Source organism: Centruroides sculpturatus, unplaced genomic scaffold (assembly GCF_000671375.1).
Source record: "Centruroides sculpturatus isolate CEXI.00-Female unplaced genomic scaffold, Cexi_2.0 scaffold1951, whole genome shotgun sequence".
Lineage (NCBI taxonomy): Eukaryota > Metazoa > Arthropoda > Arachnida > Scorpiones > Buthidae > Centruroides > Centruroides sculpturatus.
The window spans coordinates 25,740-41,807 of NW_019386191.1; the positions used below are offsets into that span (position 1 = coordinate 25,740).

Sequence of the window (16,068 nt, forward strand, 5' to 3'; positions counted from 1 at the left end):
CCATAGAAATACATGTTAAAACATATAATTCGTTCCGCGGCATAAAATAACCATACTGTACCATAAAAAAAATGAAAATGGAGCGGTCACCAATTATGCAAGGTAGTCAGATGTTGACGTGGAGGAACACTTTCTTCACACATTCATACAGATATAGACTTTTTACACATTGCAAAGGGTCTTTTTTTTTTTATTGTTTTTTAATCAGATTCAGAAAAGGCTACTGGAGCTTGCAGGGTCAACTCCTCTTGTTCCATCCTTTGTTTTTTCCCTGCTGGCTTCTTGAAAAGCATGTCCAAGATGGTCTGTTTCTCTCTCTTCTTTGACACCTGTCGGAAATGACGGGCAAGGGTGTCATTGTAGAGATCATTGATACTGTTGGCCTCGGCTCTGTTTGTATAATGAGTGTTGGTAAACTCAAACCTCTCCCCATTCAACAAGGAAGTTTTTGTCAACTTTCACTCCTCCTGATGATTTCTTGCATTGTTTCAATTGAAATCACTTTTCTGGTTTTTTAGAAGCCACTCTTTGCACAACACTCAAATAAATGTAAATACCCTGCACTGAGGTGATGTACATAATAAACAAGGGAGCGAGCATAATCCCAACAGGAGCTCTGTACTTCAGATATACTGATAATATATTCTAATAATAGTAATATATTATAAAAATAGCAGATTGTCATTGGCAATGGCAAAAGAGTGGAAACATCATTCGCACTTGTTCGTAGAAAGTCCATTGGTTGCCTCACGTAACTGCCGAACGGAAAGTCCATTGTCTGCAGCCAGTCCGTTGCTCGAGTCACGTAATGGCCAAACAAAGTCCATTATTCGTGGCACCACTGTACATTAAAAACTAATGAATAAAAAAAAAATAGTAAAACTTTAAAACCAATTAAAACTTGTTAAAAATAAGGAGTAAAAGCATTCACTATGTTTATGAGAAAGTCTGATATTTTGTATGATACAGTGAATTAAAATGGCCTGGGGGAAAGAACATCTTAAAATGGACTTTTGATAGTAATGGCTGCCAGATCTTACTGATGATAATGCCAGTGTGTAAATTCTGTAAATTTCATTTATTTTAACCATATGAGTGCTTTTGTAAATTCCATCTATGTAAATTGTTACTAATGACACTTTCATTTTTTGCAATTTTAAATATAATTGTTTTGATGGAAATAGTTTTATATATATATAAAATTTTAAAACTTATTATTTTATCCCAAAATGATATATCATATCATTGTGATCTTCAAAAACATAGGAAGTTTTCTATGCTGAAGATTGTCCTCCCGGGAGGGCTTTATACAAAATATCCATTTAGTTGCTTAGCACATGTGGAAAACCCAAAAAAATTCTGCACAGACTTGGGACCAACTATTCGTTTTTGGTAGTTTTAAATGCCGTTGCACCAATAGCTTTTTGGATTTTAATATACAGTAGAGCCTTGAAAACTCGGCCACACCTTGGCAGGGCAAAAATACCCTTAGATAATTAATTTTCATCATAGACAGCTCTATGCCTCAAAGTATTTTTCTGAGGTCTGTCTTATCAGGTAAATTACTGTACACAGAGTATTCATTAATTTTCATTTTCATGTAGTAAAGGCTCTATGCCTTCATAAAGGACGTACTTTTCCTTTGTTTAAGGGTATTTGGGCAGTTTATTCTCTGTTGTATTCTCAAGCAAACAATACATACAAGTACAGTACAATGTTTTCTGAATAAACATGCATACTTATCCTTTTTTAACCCATTCCTGATAACCCGGCATTTTCACAAACTCGGCCACCCTTCAGTCCCCATTAGGCCGAGTTTGAGGCTCTACTGCCACCATACTCAACCTGCGGCCCGCTGAGCTTTTGTGAGTGGCCCGGACGTGAAAGAGAGCGGAAAATAATTACGTTGACTTCTGGAAAGTAATGCCCGATCAATGTAAGACTGTAAAAAAAAAAAAAGTGCTCAAATTTTACTTACATTGTTCGCATCAACGTATCTATGTGAAACGTCACTCTCAAAAATGAAATATGCAAAGAACATATATAAAAACTGGTTTACTGATTCACACCTGAATGCCGTTTTACGAGTAGCATGCAGCAGTTACAAGCCTGATTTATATGAATTGACGGCCAGATGGCCGAGCGATCAAGGTGGCAGCCTACCGCTCTAGGGCACTCGGGATTGGATCCGGTCGGGTCAGGGAATCCCCCAGGAATTTTTCGGGGTATGGTCTGGTCGGATTTGTTGGGCCCCATCCCTCACCACCTGGCCGAACCCATAATGGGCCTCTTAATTGGTCCCTGCTGGCACTAAGAGTATTAAAAAAAAAATTTTAATGAAATTGTGAAAAAATGTTCGCAATATCAACAATCACACTAAATTTCCAGGGTAAGTGAGAAATTAAGTAAGTTTATTATAATTGTTATGTTGTGGCCCACGTGTAATAGCTATCATGTGTATGTGGCCCGAGAGAAAAAAAGGTTGAGTATGGTGGCTCTACTGTATTAGAAAAATGCAATGTTTGAATATTTCGAGTTTAATTGATTTATTTGTTAATGTGCTTAATAACGATCGGACAACCCAAGAAGTAAAAAGGTGTCTGCCTACTGCTCTGGTTTGAGTTAAAAGTGAGTGGTTTGAGTAAAAAGGTTTGAGTTGGGAAATTTTTCACGCCACCTCGATAATCATCTTTGTAGGTCTAGCTTAATTAAGTGAGGTTTGGTTTGACTGTCTCAAAGCCTTAAAAGGGCTTTTTAAGGCGGGAGAAAAACATTGTATTGTATATAAATAAGGACACACATTCATGAATAAAAATTAATATTTTTATTACAAAACTTTGAACAATTTCTTTTTATCATCTACACTATCAGAAATTTGAAATATTAACGTTACAAATGACTTAAGATTTTTCAAAATGATTACAGTTACACAAAAATAAAATCTATATTTAGATATCTTGCAGTGACTTGTTTCTTAGACATGTTACAAATTCAAGCTCTTATTGCTAACATTTAAATTCCAAGTAAAATATAAATTTTAGTCTGATTAGAAAATCCTGTTGGGATGGATAGAAAATCTTTTTTACACACATTTCTGGATATTGTTTGGGATAAAAGCATGTTTCTGGTTCTCTTATAAAAAGCCTATTTGATTTATACAATGATTTCTTAAAAATATGATATGATCGGTCGGGAAATGGGAATGACATTCTTAGTGACCGACAATTACTTCAAATAAAAATTCTAGAAAACTACAATTTGGAAAACAAGTCACTACAAAATTTAACATTTTATAAATCTAGACATTTTAATTTTTCTTTTCTTACATTCTTTTGATGTATGAAAAGAAACCGTGGCTACAGATTACGGAACAACAACACATTGGAATATAAGAACAGAGTCTGACTAATTTAATCGTTAAATATGCACAATTAGAACAAAGCATGAATAAAGAATATCACATAGAAAAATATGTTTTTTTTTTTATAACATTCTCTTAATAAAATCCTTTTGTTAGAATTGAAAATCAAAGGATATGAACTGACAAGCTACTCTAATATGAAAAATTAGATATGTGCATTCTTAGTTACCTAGTGTAAATGTATGTACAGTATTCAAAACTTGTTTTAATTCTAAATTAAGATTTGAAGAGGTAAGCAGTGTGCTATATTATTCAAATATGATTAAAAAAAATGCATAACTGTTTTCTACCAGTCTGCAGCAGCACCCAAAATTTTGTGAATGTAATCAGAATTTCATTTTTGTTTCCTGTTTACTTAAGGCACTAAACACTGTATGCTAATACAAAAATAATTACTGGTAGACTTTTAAATAAAAATTTTCAGTTAAAAAAACAAGAGTAAGAAAATAAATAATTTGATATTGGAACAAAAAATATCAAAATAATATTGTGCAATTTTACAAATAAAGAAGTGTATTTTTAATGTACGTGTATATATAAATTCTTAACAGTTCCTTGCAATCATTTGTTTAGTACTGAAATACTGCTGATATGCCTCATACACTATATTATATATTTATATATGCATGTGGATAACTATCAAAGTCAACAGTACTATATTTCTCAATAATATTACAACATTTATAAGTACATGTGATGTGCACGCAAATAGACTGTGCATAATAAGCGTATGCATACAACATTATATACAATGTTCGTGTAAAGTACTTTCTTAGCAATTGTTTTAAAATTTGAATTATACAAGTACTTCTCTATACCAAAAACTGTCTGCAGTATTAAATTTGTACAAAATTATGGAAGTTCTATTTAGTTAAAATGTTTGCAAATGCAGTTTTTTGGGGATCAAAACATGTTATTTCAAATGTTTTATGTCTGGACTACTCTGGACAACTGATGGCTTTTGTATATTTAAATAGGTTTTGATTACTTGACAAATTGATCAATACTAAAAATTATTCATAAGTCAATCTAATCCTATATTTTACTTAAGTTCTTATATAAATTTATGGTTTTTTTAACAAATTTTTTGTACTTAAGATTTAGTAATTTACATAAATATAAACATTTGAAGTACATAAGTTTCTTCACAAGTAACTGAAAATACAAACAAGTCTGAATAGAACAGTGATGTTCAAAAATCAATTTTGATGGAAATTTCTGAATTACACAGAAAAATTATGGAATGAATAAATCCAAATACAAGCTTTGTGCATATATACAAATTTAATTTACATGAAATCATTTGATGCTTCATTACAATTAATTATAAACCTGAAATTATTAGAGATTAGAATGACTAACAGTTACTTTCAAATGATTTAAAAACCACTGTCGATTTAGAAATTTTAAAATGTCCTTAATTTAAAATTATTATTATTAAATGCTTTCTTTTATACAATTGACAAAAATAATATTTCCTGAGGCTGATGGAAATACTGCCAAATTTTAATTTTAATAAAGATAAAAACATCAAAAATTTTTATATGCCCACGGACAAAAAAAATACAAAGTTTGCAGTATTAATTACTTGTGGAAAAACATTTATTCCCCACGTGCTATTACAATATTGATATTTCGGTTGGTTCACACAAATAAGTACTAAAATTTTTTCCAAACTTGGAAATAAGCTACCTTCCTACTTCCATACCATTACAAAAATAATTTCCAGAATTCGAAAATATCTGTCTTTATACGAACTGTAAAAAATGGTTTAGAAATTGGTGATTAACTTTCATTAATTGCAATTAACTAGAATGATAATGGGTTTCATACATTGCATCCATTTTTTCCTTTTATAAATTCAAAAATATATGGTCCTTTACCATGTTAATATGTATATTTATATATAAACAATATAAAATGTGTTAATGCAAACAGTAGGTGTTAAACTTTAAACTTTGTAAAACATTTTTATTGCTTTCTTTTCTTTTTTTCAAAATAAGATTTATGTCTTTTAATCTTTTTTACTTTTTAAATTTTATTTGCATTAACACACATCGAGTAAGTAAATACTGCATAAATATAGGTACAAAATTCTACGAAACTCTCACTTCATCGTTTATGTGTCCGTTAGGGATGTTAAGGTTCTCTTGATCTTCTGCGGTCTCGGGTATTGTTTCCATTGTTACCGATCCTTCCATTAACTTCACTTTAGTTTCGTCGTCGTCGGTTTTGGGCAATGCTGTAGTGGGTGAAGTCTTGCCATAGGCAGAACCTTTGTCAGCTTTTGTAACACGAACAAGTAAATATACACCCGTCATTACTATATACAGAAAATATAAAAATATGTTAGTCAAATTAAAATATACGGATATTTGCAATATAAAGGTTTATTTAGTTTATCTGATCAATATACTGCACAGAGCTCAATTTTAAAACAACTATACATTAATAATAAAACTTCTAAATATATAAAAATCAATTCTAACATATTTCTCATTTAAAAATGTTTGTTGCTGCATAATATAGAAAATACATTTTGCATCTGTTGTATGAGCAATGTTATATACAAAAGTACTTCTAGCTCTTATAAAAATTACGAATGTACAAAATGATAAGCTTTATTGTGAAATGTAATAATAATAATTAAAATAAAATTTCAATATGTTACTGCATTTAATTAAGGCAAAAAAATTTGTTACATAAAAGTATTTACACATTTGAGTGATGGAAATGCATGCTAAACATTTATTTTTACTATTATTATTATTTATAATAATGCAAAAGAGTGAATACGATCATTTAAAAAGATCAGATTTTAAGTGATCTTGAACATTTATTTTTATTTTTGCATTTCTATTTATCTATCTATCTATTTATTCATTAATATGCTTTTTATTAGAAGCTGCAGAGCACACATTAAAATTGCATTTAATTTCTGATTAAAATATTAACACTAGAGAAAAATTTACTGAAATTTAAGGAATTTGTTAAGGAGACAAATTTATATTTTGTAAAACATTATTATTCATTAATAAAATCCTATAAATAACTGCCTATAATTTCTTCTTTTCAAAGTCTTCTCAGTTTTAGATTAACGGACAACAGGATAAATTATTTTTATGTAATAAAAACACATTAAAATAGATTAAGGTTTTAAACTAAAATGAAAGAATCTGTTCATTGAAAATTCTGATAATTTGAAAACAATCAATTCATTAAAAACAGCTAAATAATAAATATTTACTATAATTTAAGTTTAATAATTTCTCCTAAGATTTCTCTTACACATTTTTACACCTTCTTACACACTCTTACACCTTTTAAATGGGTATTCAACGTTCAGCATTAATTAAACAATTTAAATAACAAATTTGATTACTTAAGTTTTCAGCTTAAAAAAACAATGAGAAATTAATTATAAATATTAAAAATAAATGTTTAATCTGCATTTTTCAAAAATTATTTATTGCATTGAATTCTAACCTAACTTATTCTAATAGTGAAGTGATTTATTTTAAGTTGTTGTAATTCAATGCAATAAAATACAATCCTTAGATTTATAATTAATAATTTTAATTCAAATAAATTTACCTGTTATAACAAGCGTCCATGCAATCATGATGACAACAGTATTTCCAGAAAGAAACATTAACCATAAACCATAAATAAAAGGTGTTCCCACTACTAATGACCAAAAAATCATATTGATAATGGGATAAGGACGACGAGAAAATTCTATGTATTTTCCAGGAAATTTTCCAGTTTGAAGATATTCCTCCATTATTTTGTCCTGTAAAAATATTTAAAATTTATTGTTGTATTGCTATACTAGAATCTTATTTCTAAGTAAATAATAAATTTGATTCCTTAAGTTATTAATTATCTACTACATATTTCGATCTAAAACTTAAACAGGTTAGTTAACCGTTGTATAACTATTGTAGTAATTTACCGATGTAATAATTAAATTTACCAAATTTATAGAAATGTAAAAATCCTGAAGAGGGGTGCAAATTAAAGAAAATATTGCACCCGAAATGCATAGAAAATAAAGAATATGAATAAAAGCTTTGTCTCTGATTAAATGCGGTCCAGGCACAAAAACGGGGGTTATTTAGGTACAATTAACCCATAAAGTTTTTCCATCAATTTTGAGGAAATATTTTTGAAAAATTGATTTTTTAAAAGTGAAGATTAAGATTATAGCCGATTTTACCCATTTTCACTGGGTGCAATAATTAGGTTACCTCCTCTTTCAAGGCTAATTAGAGAATTTTTAGATGGGTCTAAAAATATGTTCGATTTTCTGCAAAAACATAAAAAACTGCACCTAAAATATTACAGTAGAAGCCGAGTTCTTCGGGGTAATCCTTAACCCTCTCCATCTCCCCCTTCGGCGGAGTATGTAATGAGAATGCACACTAACTGTGTATCAAATTGCAACTCCTCACCGTTTGGTCTATGTGCTTATTATTATTATTATTAACCCATATCGATTATAATATAAGCTGCATAATAATTTTAGGGTTTAAAATAATCGACAACTACAACCATCACCACCACCACCACCACCACTCTAGGCATTGTAAACAAGGATACTAAAAACAAAATAAATTTTGTTACAACTTGATAAAAGCTATGTAACATACAGTCCATACCCAAACATCAAATCTTGGACAATTACAACAATATATGCAAACAGTCTTCCATAGAAATTACATGACAAATCCTTTGGAATGTTGTCTTATGGCCAGAAGCAGAAATGAAAATGAAAAACACTAGACAAAACAACATGCTAACGCCAAAAGACAGTTATCTAATTCATTGTCAAGCGAGTCCAAATCTCGGTAACCGAAAATGAACTGTGCAAATATATTACACATTGTGCTTTTGCTTAATGTTTGAAAAATAAATTGACTTGTTAATGAATGAGATTTTTTTTTTATTAAAAGTTTAATTTGGATTTGTATCCAAATTAAACTTTTAATCACAAGTAAAATATCGAATGTAAATGCACACATTGTCCTGCAAAAATTACTGGCATTTTAAACTTTTGACAATTGCTATAAGAAAATAGTATCTGAAAGTTCTGGTGCATGTTAATCTAAAAATTAAATTTCAAATAGTACCCAAAGCAGTACTAAAAACACATTTCATGAATTCAACTTTTCCTTCACTTATTCCTTTAGTATTCTGAAAAATGAGGAATTAATATATTTATGAACTGCATCTACCATGGCAATGAATATGTGGTTTGGATAGAAAGTAATATTTGGAATTTTTCAAATAGGCTATAACCATAATAAACACAATGTTGGTTGTTATTGAATCTGCTTAAAATGGAATTTGTTAAGGTACAATAGTTTAGTGATAATTACATATAAATAGTTAAATTAACTATAGTCCTCACTTGTAGATTTAATAAACATCTTTTATTATATACAGAATAAAAGCCAGATCATAATTCAGATGGTCTGAATCTTTAAATTTAGCTTAATATTTTTGATAAAGAAAATACTTTGATATGCTAATTCAAGCTACTCTGTAGTATTTTGTAATCCATTTATAACAAAGAAAACAAGAATCTAGACTAGTCAGTTCAGCATGTATTGTCAGACTTCCCTCCTCTACATATAAAATTTGAGTTTTCTATTTAATACTGTTTTTACTTGGATATACGACGAGGTTTTTATTCATTTATCAGAGCTTCAAATTCCTAGATTGTCCTATACATGTGAGTGAAAAATTCTTTGCATTTTTGCAAATAATTTTTGTGAACTGTGTATTTGCATTTATAATGGATGCTTACCCTCTTGTATTTAAAAAAACAAGTATTTTATCTGGATTGTTTGAATCTTTCTTGTATATTGTCAGAAGTAAAGATGAAGAGCAATAGGAAAAACAAAGCTTTTGAATTGAATTGCAGATTGAAATTCCAAAATCACACAGGAGCCCGATATAAGTTTTAATCCATTCACACATGAAAACAGATGATTATTCGGAGAAACTTATAAGTGTAATCAATGGAGAGTGGATTCAACCGTTAAGACTTGGCAAAAAAAGGTCCCCAATTGTCCCACTCTACATAAGCAAATTATTTTGTCGATTTTATAACATTTTTCCTTAAAGTTTAAAATGCCAGTAATTTTTGCAGGACAATGTGTGCATTTACATTCATTCAATATTTTACTTGTGACTAAACAAAATAAAATTAGAGTTGTATTAATCTAATTTTCTTTATTTTGATCTTTAAAATCACACCTCATCCTAAATGTGAGGGAGTCTTATATCTGAGTAAATACAGTATTTTGAGATGTGCTTGTTGTACTAGGACATCGTGCAACTGTCATATCACAATAGAATTGAAGCGGAGCTGGAAGGAAAGAAGCGATCCCAGCATCTGTTAGGCACAGAACAGGCAATTCTTGTACAGTACCTGACGGACACAGATGGGTGAACTTTGCACTTGCCGCCACAAAAGTGGCTATTCTCTTACCTGCAGGCCGTGGGAGACATGATTCCTGTACTGGCCAGGTATGGAGAAACGATCCAAGAACAAAGCAATCAATGGCGATTGCTTTGTTTTTGTATTTTGTTTGTTTTTTGTGCTTATTTTCCATCAGGCGCACATAATACTGTTTTTATTTTTGACCCTACGCCTAAATTTCATTAGGTGATCTCTTTGCATCAGAGAGCATGGATATTGTTTTCAATATACAAAGGTATTACAGTGACAATGTCATAAACTCTTGTTTTCACTTTCCCTCTGTTATAGATAAGGGCCAGGAAAGTATGACAATCTATCAATAAAGACCTCCCAAGATTTGTACATTTTTTGACTTAGGGGACCTTTAAGCTTAATAGCTCCCATGCTCTTAAAAATTTCTGAAATTTTGCAAGAAGGTTTGTTTATTAGACAGATTCATGCTATTTAATTACCAGTCAACAAGGTAGGTGATAAAGGGTAGTTGTGATTCATATCTCAAATAGGCCAGATTTAATGATGATTTTACTTGTTATTAGCATTTACTATTTTTTATAAAACCCAGCCCTACCCTCAAAATTAAGCTTTATGCCACTTTATAATAATTAAAAATACAAACAAACAGTTTTTTAAATAAAATGTAACAGATAGCACCACCAGAATTTTAAATGTTACCAGAAAAGTTAAGCGATTCAGTGCTGGATTTTTCACATTTAAATGGACCCACATTACATTTCTTGATTCCTCGTCTCAATTAATGGAAAATGACAAAGTTTTATTAAAATCAATCCATTAAATTTTGAGAATGAACTCGATTCTATAAGACCATACAAGACTTGCTAGCGGCCATAAAACATCGCACAACAAAGTCATAAGATCGTTTTACAAGTGCATGTATCTTGAACAAGTCATGGACACCCACATTTTTATTGCAGTTTTGGATCCTCATTGCAATTAGTGGAAAATGGCAAAGTTTAATCGAAATTGATCAAACAGATTTTGAGAACAAGCACAATTCTGTAAGCCTCATAATAGCAGCTTTGCTAATGCTCCGCTTAAATGAAAATTTTAAAAACTTTATAATTTCTACTGATTTGTTTTACATGAAAATCTGACATGTTTTATGATATTAAAAATGCATTGAAGAAACTAAATTCGTCTTTGTCTCCATCACTTAGTCACAAGGAACAGTTTTCATTTACAGACTATACATCTCTAAAATTATACAAAAAACAGTGTTAAAATATTCTTTAACATTAATGCCAAAAATTAAACAGTTTTTGGATGTACAAATACTGTCAGCCATTTCAATCAAATTTTGTTTAAAATTTTTTTATATAGCAGGATTTCAAAAGTTAGTAATTTTATTACATACTCTTTAAAAATCTTCAGTCTGGAAACTACATTAATAATTATATTCATTCTGGGAAATGCATTTAGAGTTAAAGTTTAACTTCAGTTTGTTTATATATCATATATGATATATGTTGAATTGTTTACTGAAAGAATGGTCAAAATTTTACCTTTTATATGCCATTATAATTATTAAATAAATTAAAAACTAACATACAATCTAGATTCTGAAGGTAATGAGAAACAAGCCATGCAAAAAAACACTGATCCAAATTCCAACTTCAGCTAATTTGTTTTCTAATTAAATTTTTAGTTTTCTAATTAAATTTAGTATACAAATTTAATGATAAAAACATTTGAAAATCTCTATTTTAGAATTATAAATATTAACTTTTAAATGTAATTAATGATCATAATATGTAATAAGTTTAATTATTTCTTAATTTACTTTTGAATATAAAATTATTTGTAATCTGGTCATCTTCAAGAAAGTAAAAAAACTCTTAAAATTAAGTACAAAATTAATGCCCAAACACTAAAAAACTGTCAATATATCATCTCAATAAGAAGTTTCATTTTTTATATCTTAATGTCAGCTTGGACTTACTCTCAAACCCATTGATGAGGAGGCTTACAATGCATTTGGAAAAAAGGAAAGATGAACTTGCTTAGTGTTTTTATTCATTCCAATCTGTACAATAAGTAAAATAAGCCCAAGTTGATGTAAGATATTAAATACAAAATCAAGGACAAGAAGCTATTTCTACAAGTGTATAAATATAAAATTCAAAAATTAGAACCAATGGGATCGGTTATTCAATAATCACTAAAAAGAAATTATTATTTTCAGTTAAAAACAAGTAAAAAATACTCCAGACTGAGGATTCTACAGGTCAAAACTGGCAAACAAGTGACAAGAAAGCCGGTTTTGACCTGTGGAATCCTCGAAGTCTGAAGTAGATAGTATTTTTTACTTGTTTTTAACTGAAAATATTTATTTTTAGTGATTATTTCTACAAGATTTATTTAAAAGAAATAAATAAAAATTCAACTTTTTAACTATATCAACACACCTCAAAATTTAAAATTGTGTTTCATGTATTTGAGATATTTATTCTAACATAATTATTAACACAACATAACATTAAATATACATATTTGTTAAATTTTTTACATGAATTAATTGAATTATATTACCTTTCGCTGATATAATTCGTGGAGCCATTTCGAGCACTCCTCATCTGAATCAATAGGAATTTCTTGTATTGGTATTCGTCTAACATACATATCACCAATTAATTTACGGCCAAACAAAATATTTAGCATCGTAGGCTTGGGCGTTTCGGGGAATGCAATTTCAATATCATAAATAGCTTGTGCTGAAAATTTATTATTAGACCAAATCATGAAATTGTCTAAGAATTCAATAAAATTTTCTGAATTATATTAACATGAAAATTATATTTTTAAAAATAAATTTAGAAACATAACACATTATGAAATATAAATTCATCTTGTATTACATATAAAATTAGAAACATCCAAATCAATAGGAACTGCATTTGTTCACTACATAGAAAAACAAAATAAAATTAGTGATAAACATGTTTGTCACATGTAATACATTTAGAAATTCTCTCCATTTGATTGCATAGATAATGGTGTGGATACTATAAAATTGATCAGTTTTAAAGTAAACTCTGTATGTAAATAATAAATGAAATTTTTTATTTTGTTACAAATTGAATAAAATGAAAATAAAAGTTGTGGTTTACATTTATAGTGGACTCGGCAGATACTGGTTAATGGATATTTTCTTTGTAATACCATACATACAAAACATTTTTGTTTTGGTACAAAAACAATTCAAAATGATTGAATTGTTGATATTTGTTTTATGTTCTTTGGTGAATCTGAAAAGTGGCCTTTTACCAATACACATACTTTGACTTTCTGCCCTAAAATTATTAAGCCTACTGGGTACAGCCAGACCTGCAAAGGGACAGCTGGATGGTGAGGTACTGAGTCCGACAAAGCCAGATGGACCACCCTAAAAAATTCCTGGAGGGTGTTTTGACCCACCCAGATCTGATCCAGTCTCTCCCAGAATGGTAAGCTGCCACCCTAACTGCTTGGCCATCCTGCCACTAAAGTTTCCTTTTAATTAGTTCAATCTTTAATTATCATCCAAAACAAACACGAACAGTAGCACTAATTTATATTTACTGAATTTCAGAGTTATTTTCTTTTGATTTCAGGAAAAAAAAGGAGAGTTAATGGTGTCAACAGTATATGAACTAAGATTATGATTATATTAAACTGTACAAAATTATGCTTGAAGTTACATTCTGAATGTTCTGTGATGTCACTGTATCTTAACAACAAAGATCTATGTAAATATTGTAGGAGTTTCATTCTTCAATATTGAATTACTTCAATTAAATTTATTAAAATCAAGAAATATTGACAATGATATATAGGAGTAATTTTTAAAAATTTTCTTCCTAATTCATTAATATATTTATTTTTGGAAAAGCAGCTTTTAGAAATTTATTTTATATACAATTTAATTTAAATTTTAATATCATTTGATGTATCAAATTCTTATGTACAGCCTGATCATAATCACTTTGGAAATCTTGACTTATTGATGACAATAACTGACAAACATTCAGCATATTATATAAGTAAACAAGTGTACAATTAGTAAAAATTTATTCTGATTACTTGCATTATAAGGATATGTTAAAACAATTTAAGTTTTTATAACTTGGAATTTTAATTGTAATTAAAATACAATTCATTCACTATTGCTTGCTTGCCATCACCTTTAACAACATTGGATTAGAAGTAAGATTTGCCAGAAATTTAAAACACTGTACTGAGAGCAAATAATTAAAATGATCAGTGTTTAACACTGGCTAAAACTGATAACAATTTCTTGTTATCAGCTATATCTTGAAACAAAGGGCAAAGTTTCAATAGTTATCTGCACAAAATTATTTTTCTTTAACAAATTTTATGTAGTAAAATTATGTCTTCACAATCCACTGTTTCAGTCATCACCATTGACAAAAATTCACTTAGAGACCACTTTTTTTTTATAGAGGCATAGCCTCAAATAATGTAAATTGGTTTTAAAATATCCTCAGTGCAGAGGCATAGCCTCAAATAAAAGGTTGTCTCTAAGTGAAGATTTGTGTTTTTGGTTGTCAACAATGACTGAAACAGCAGATTGTGAAGACTTTGTATTCTTTGTTATGATTTTTCTGTCAATTACTATTGATCATTTTTTATTAATAATTTTAGTTTAACAAAACAAAAAATTAAATTATTTCAATTCTGTTCATTACAAATAACCTAAGACTGCTATTATAATGTAAACATTTTTGTTTATTAATTAATCCTTCCATGAAAAGTTTCTTTGGGTGCAATACTTATAAACCTTGAATTACTGACATATATGATAAGTAAATTTTTTCAAGTGTCTCTTGGAGAAAGTTGAATTAAATTTATCAATATTTGAGGTTATTTCACAGTTTGCTTGTATTATGATGATCATTGACAAATTGAATTTTAGTATACTTTTAAAATTTGGTTGTTAGTATAATTCTCTTGAGATAACTCCACAGCATCCCCCAAATAAATAATTTTAGAGAAAAATTATACATTTTTAAATATATAGAGAATTTCCTTTAAGAATTTGTAGATAAATGGAAGACAATTTCAAGACATTTTTGAATAAATCTTTTCATTGATAACAAACACCACATTCAAAATCAAGAAAAATCAATAAAAGTGAAATATAGAAACATCTTAGTAAACCAAACATTGAATTCTAGAAAGTTCATAATTATAACTTGCAATTTAGACAGATCATTTAAGATACAAAATTATTGTTAAATCAAACCAAACTGTCCTTCAAATGAAGAAAATGTCAAAATATAACATTATATATTGTAATGTCTAGGTTTTCCTACAATAATGTAAATATATTATTACATAAATCTTTAATAAGTAATAAATATTCTGTAAAAACCTAGTTATGTAAGTGCATATTTTGATTATTTTTGTGTCACATATGTGTAAAATGGCAATTTTAACTACATAATAATACAATCTTACTTTTATTCTTTAAATGCTGAACACAATAATTAAATCCTTTAGTTCTTGGAAGCAAATGATATTTCAATTCAGTCAAGTTCTTTTGACGAGCATATTCCATGCTTGCTTTGTGTTTTTCTGGTGTAAATCTTGTTCCTTCACAAAATAATAGTATCTATAAATACCAAATATATAAAATATTTAATTATGTCATGAATTAAAATTTAAATATAAATACCATTTATTTATTAGAACTAATTTTTTGAACTAATTTAGTCCAGCATCTGCTCTCCGAGTGGAACTTCAAAATTTAACTGAATCTTATCTAAAGCTCTGCTCTAAGCTAATGCTGGACTAACTTAGACCAAAAAAATTGTTTCCTTAATATCTTATTTTTTAATTTTTAATATTGTATAAAATTTCATTCAATTTTTTTGATAAATATCATAATTTCCTGCTTATAACCCATAGAAAGTTGCNGTACATACTGTTAAATATATGTGTATTTAATCATTATGTTTACAACGACAAATGTTTTTAAATTGGTGTTTTAGAATTAAATTGGTATAATGAAATTATATTTCCTTAAATTTGCCCTATATGTGTAATAAATGTCAAACAATACACACATTCTTAAATTACAACAGTCTTCTGTTTTTCCAATAAATGATAAGAACTTTTTTTTTTAATTGAAATTAATAGG

General features: G+C 28.7%; 1 protein-coding gene across 2 annotated transcripts; it reads right to left on the reverse strand.

The window, feature by feature from the left end:
- Positions 1-3,133: 3,133 nt before the first annotated feature.
- LOC111614014 (1-acyl-sn-glycerol-3-phosphate acyltransferase delta-like) lies at positions 3,134-15,559 on the reverse strand. Of its 2 annotated transcripts, XM_023355392.1 has the most exons (5): positions 15,387-15,559; positions 12,459-12,640; positions 7,016-7,214; positions 5,533-5,744; positions 3,134-5,178 (listed from the first exon to the last, which is right to left on the reverse strand). In XM_023355392.1, the coding sequence occupies exons 1-5, from the start codon at positions 15,484-15,486 to the stop codon at positions 5,170-5,172; spliced, it is 702 nt and encodes a 233-aa protein (XP_023211160.1). In that variant the 5' UTR covers positions 15,487-15,559; the 3' UTR covers positions 3,134-5,169. The 2 variants fall into 2 exon arrangements, with proteins under 2 accessions (XP_023211160.1, XP_023211159.1); XM_023355391.1 differs by having other exon boundaries at positions 3,134-5,744; positions 15,387-15,558.
- Positions 15,560-16,068: the final 509 nt, after the last annotated feature.

What these genes read in the sequence shown, in the direction of transcription:
- LOC111614014 (XM_023355391.1), bottom strand. Translation starts at nt 15,486, where the DNA reads ATGGAATATGCTCGTCAAAAGAACTTGACTGAATTGAAATATCATTTG. An exon ending in TCAGCATTTAAAGAATAAAA is followed by an intron (nt 12,641 to 15,386) that starts GTAAGATTGTAT and finishes ATAAATTTTCAG; the next exon opens with CACAAGCTATTTATGATATT. An exon ending in ATGGACGCTTGTTATAACAG is followed by an intron (nt 5,745 to 7,015) that starts GTAAATTTATTT and finishes TTCTGTATATAG; the next exon opens with TAATGACGGGTGTATATTTA.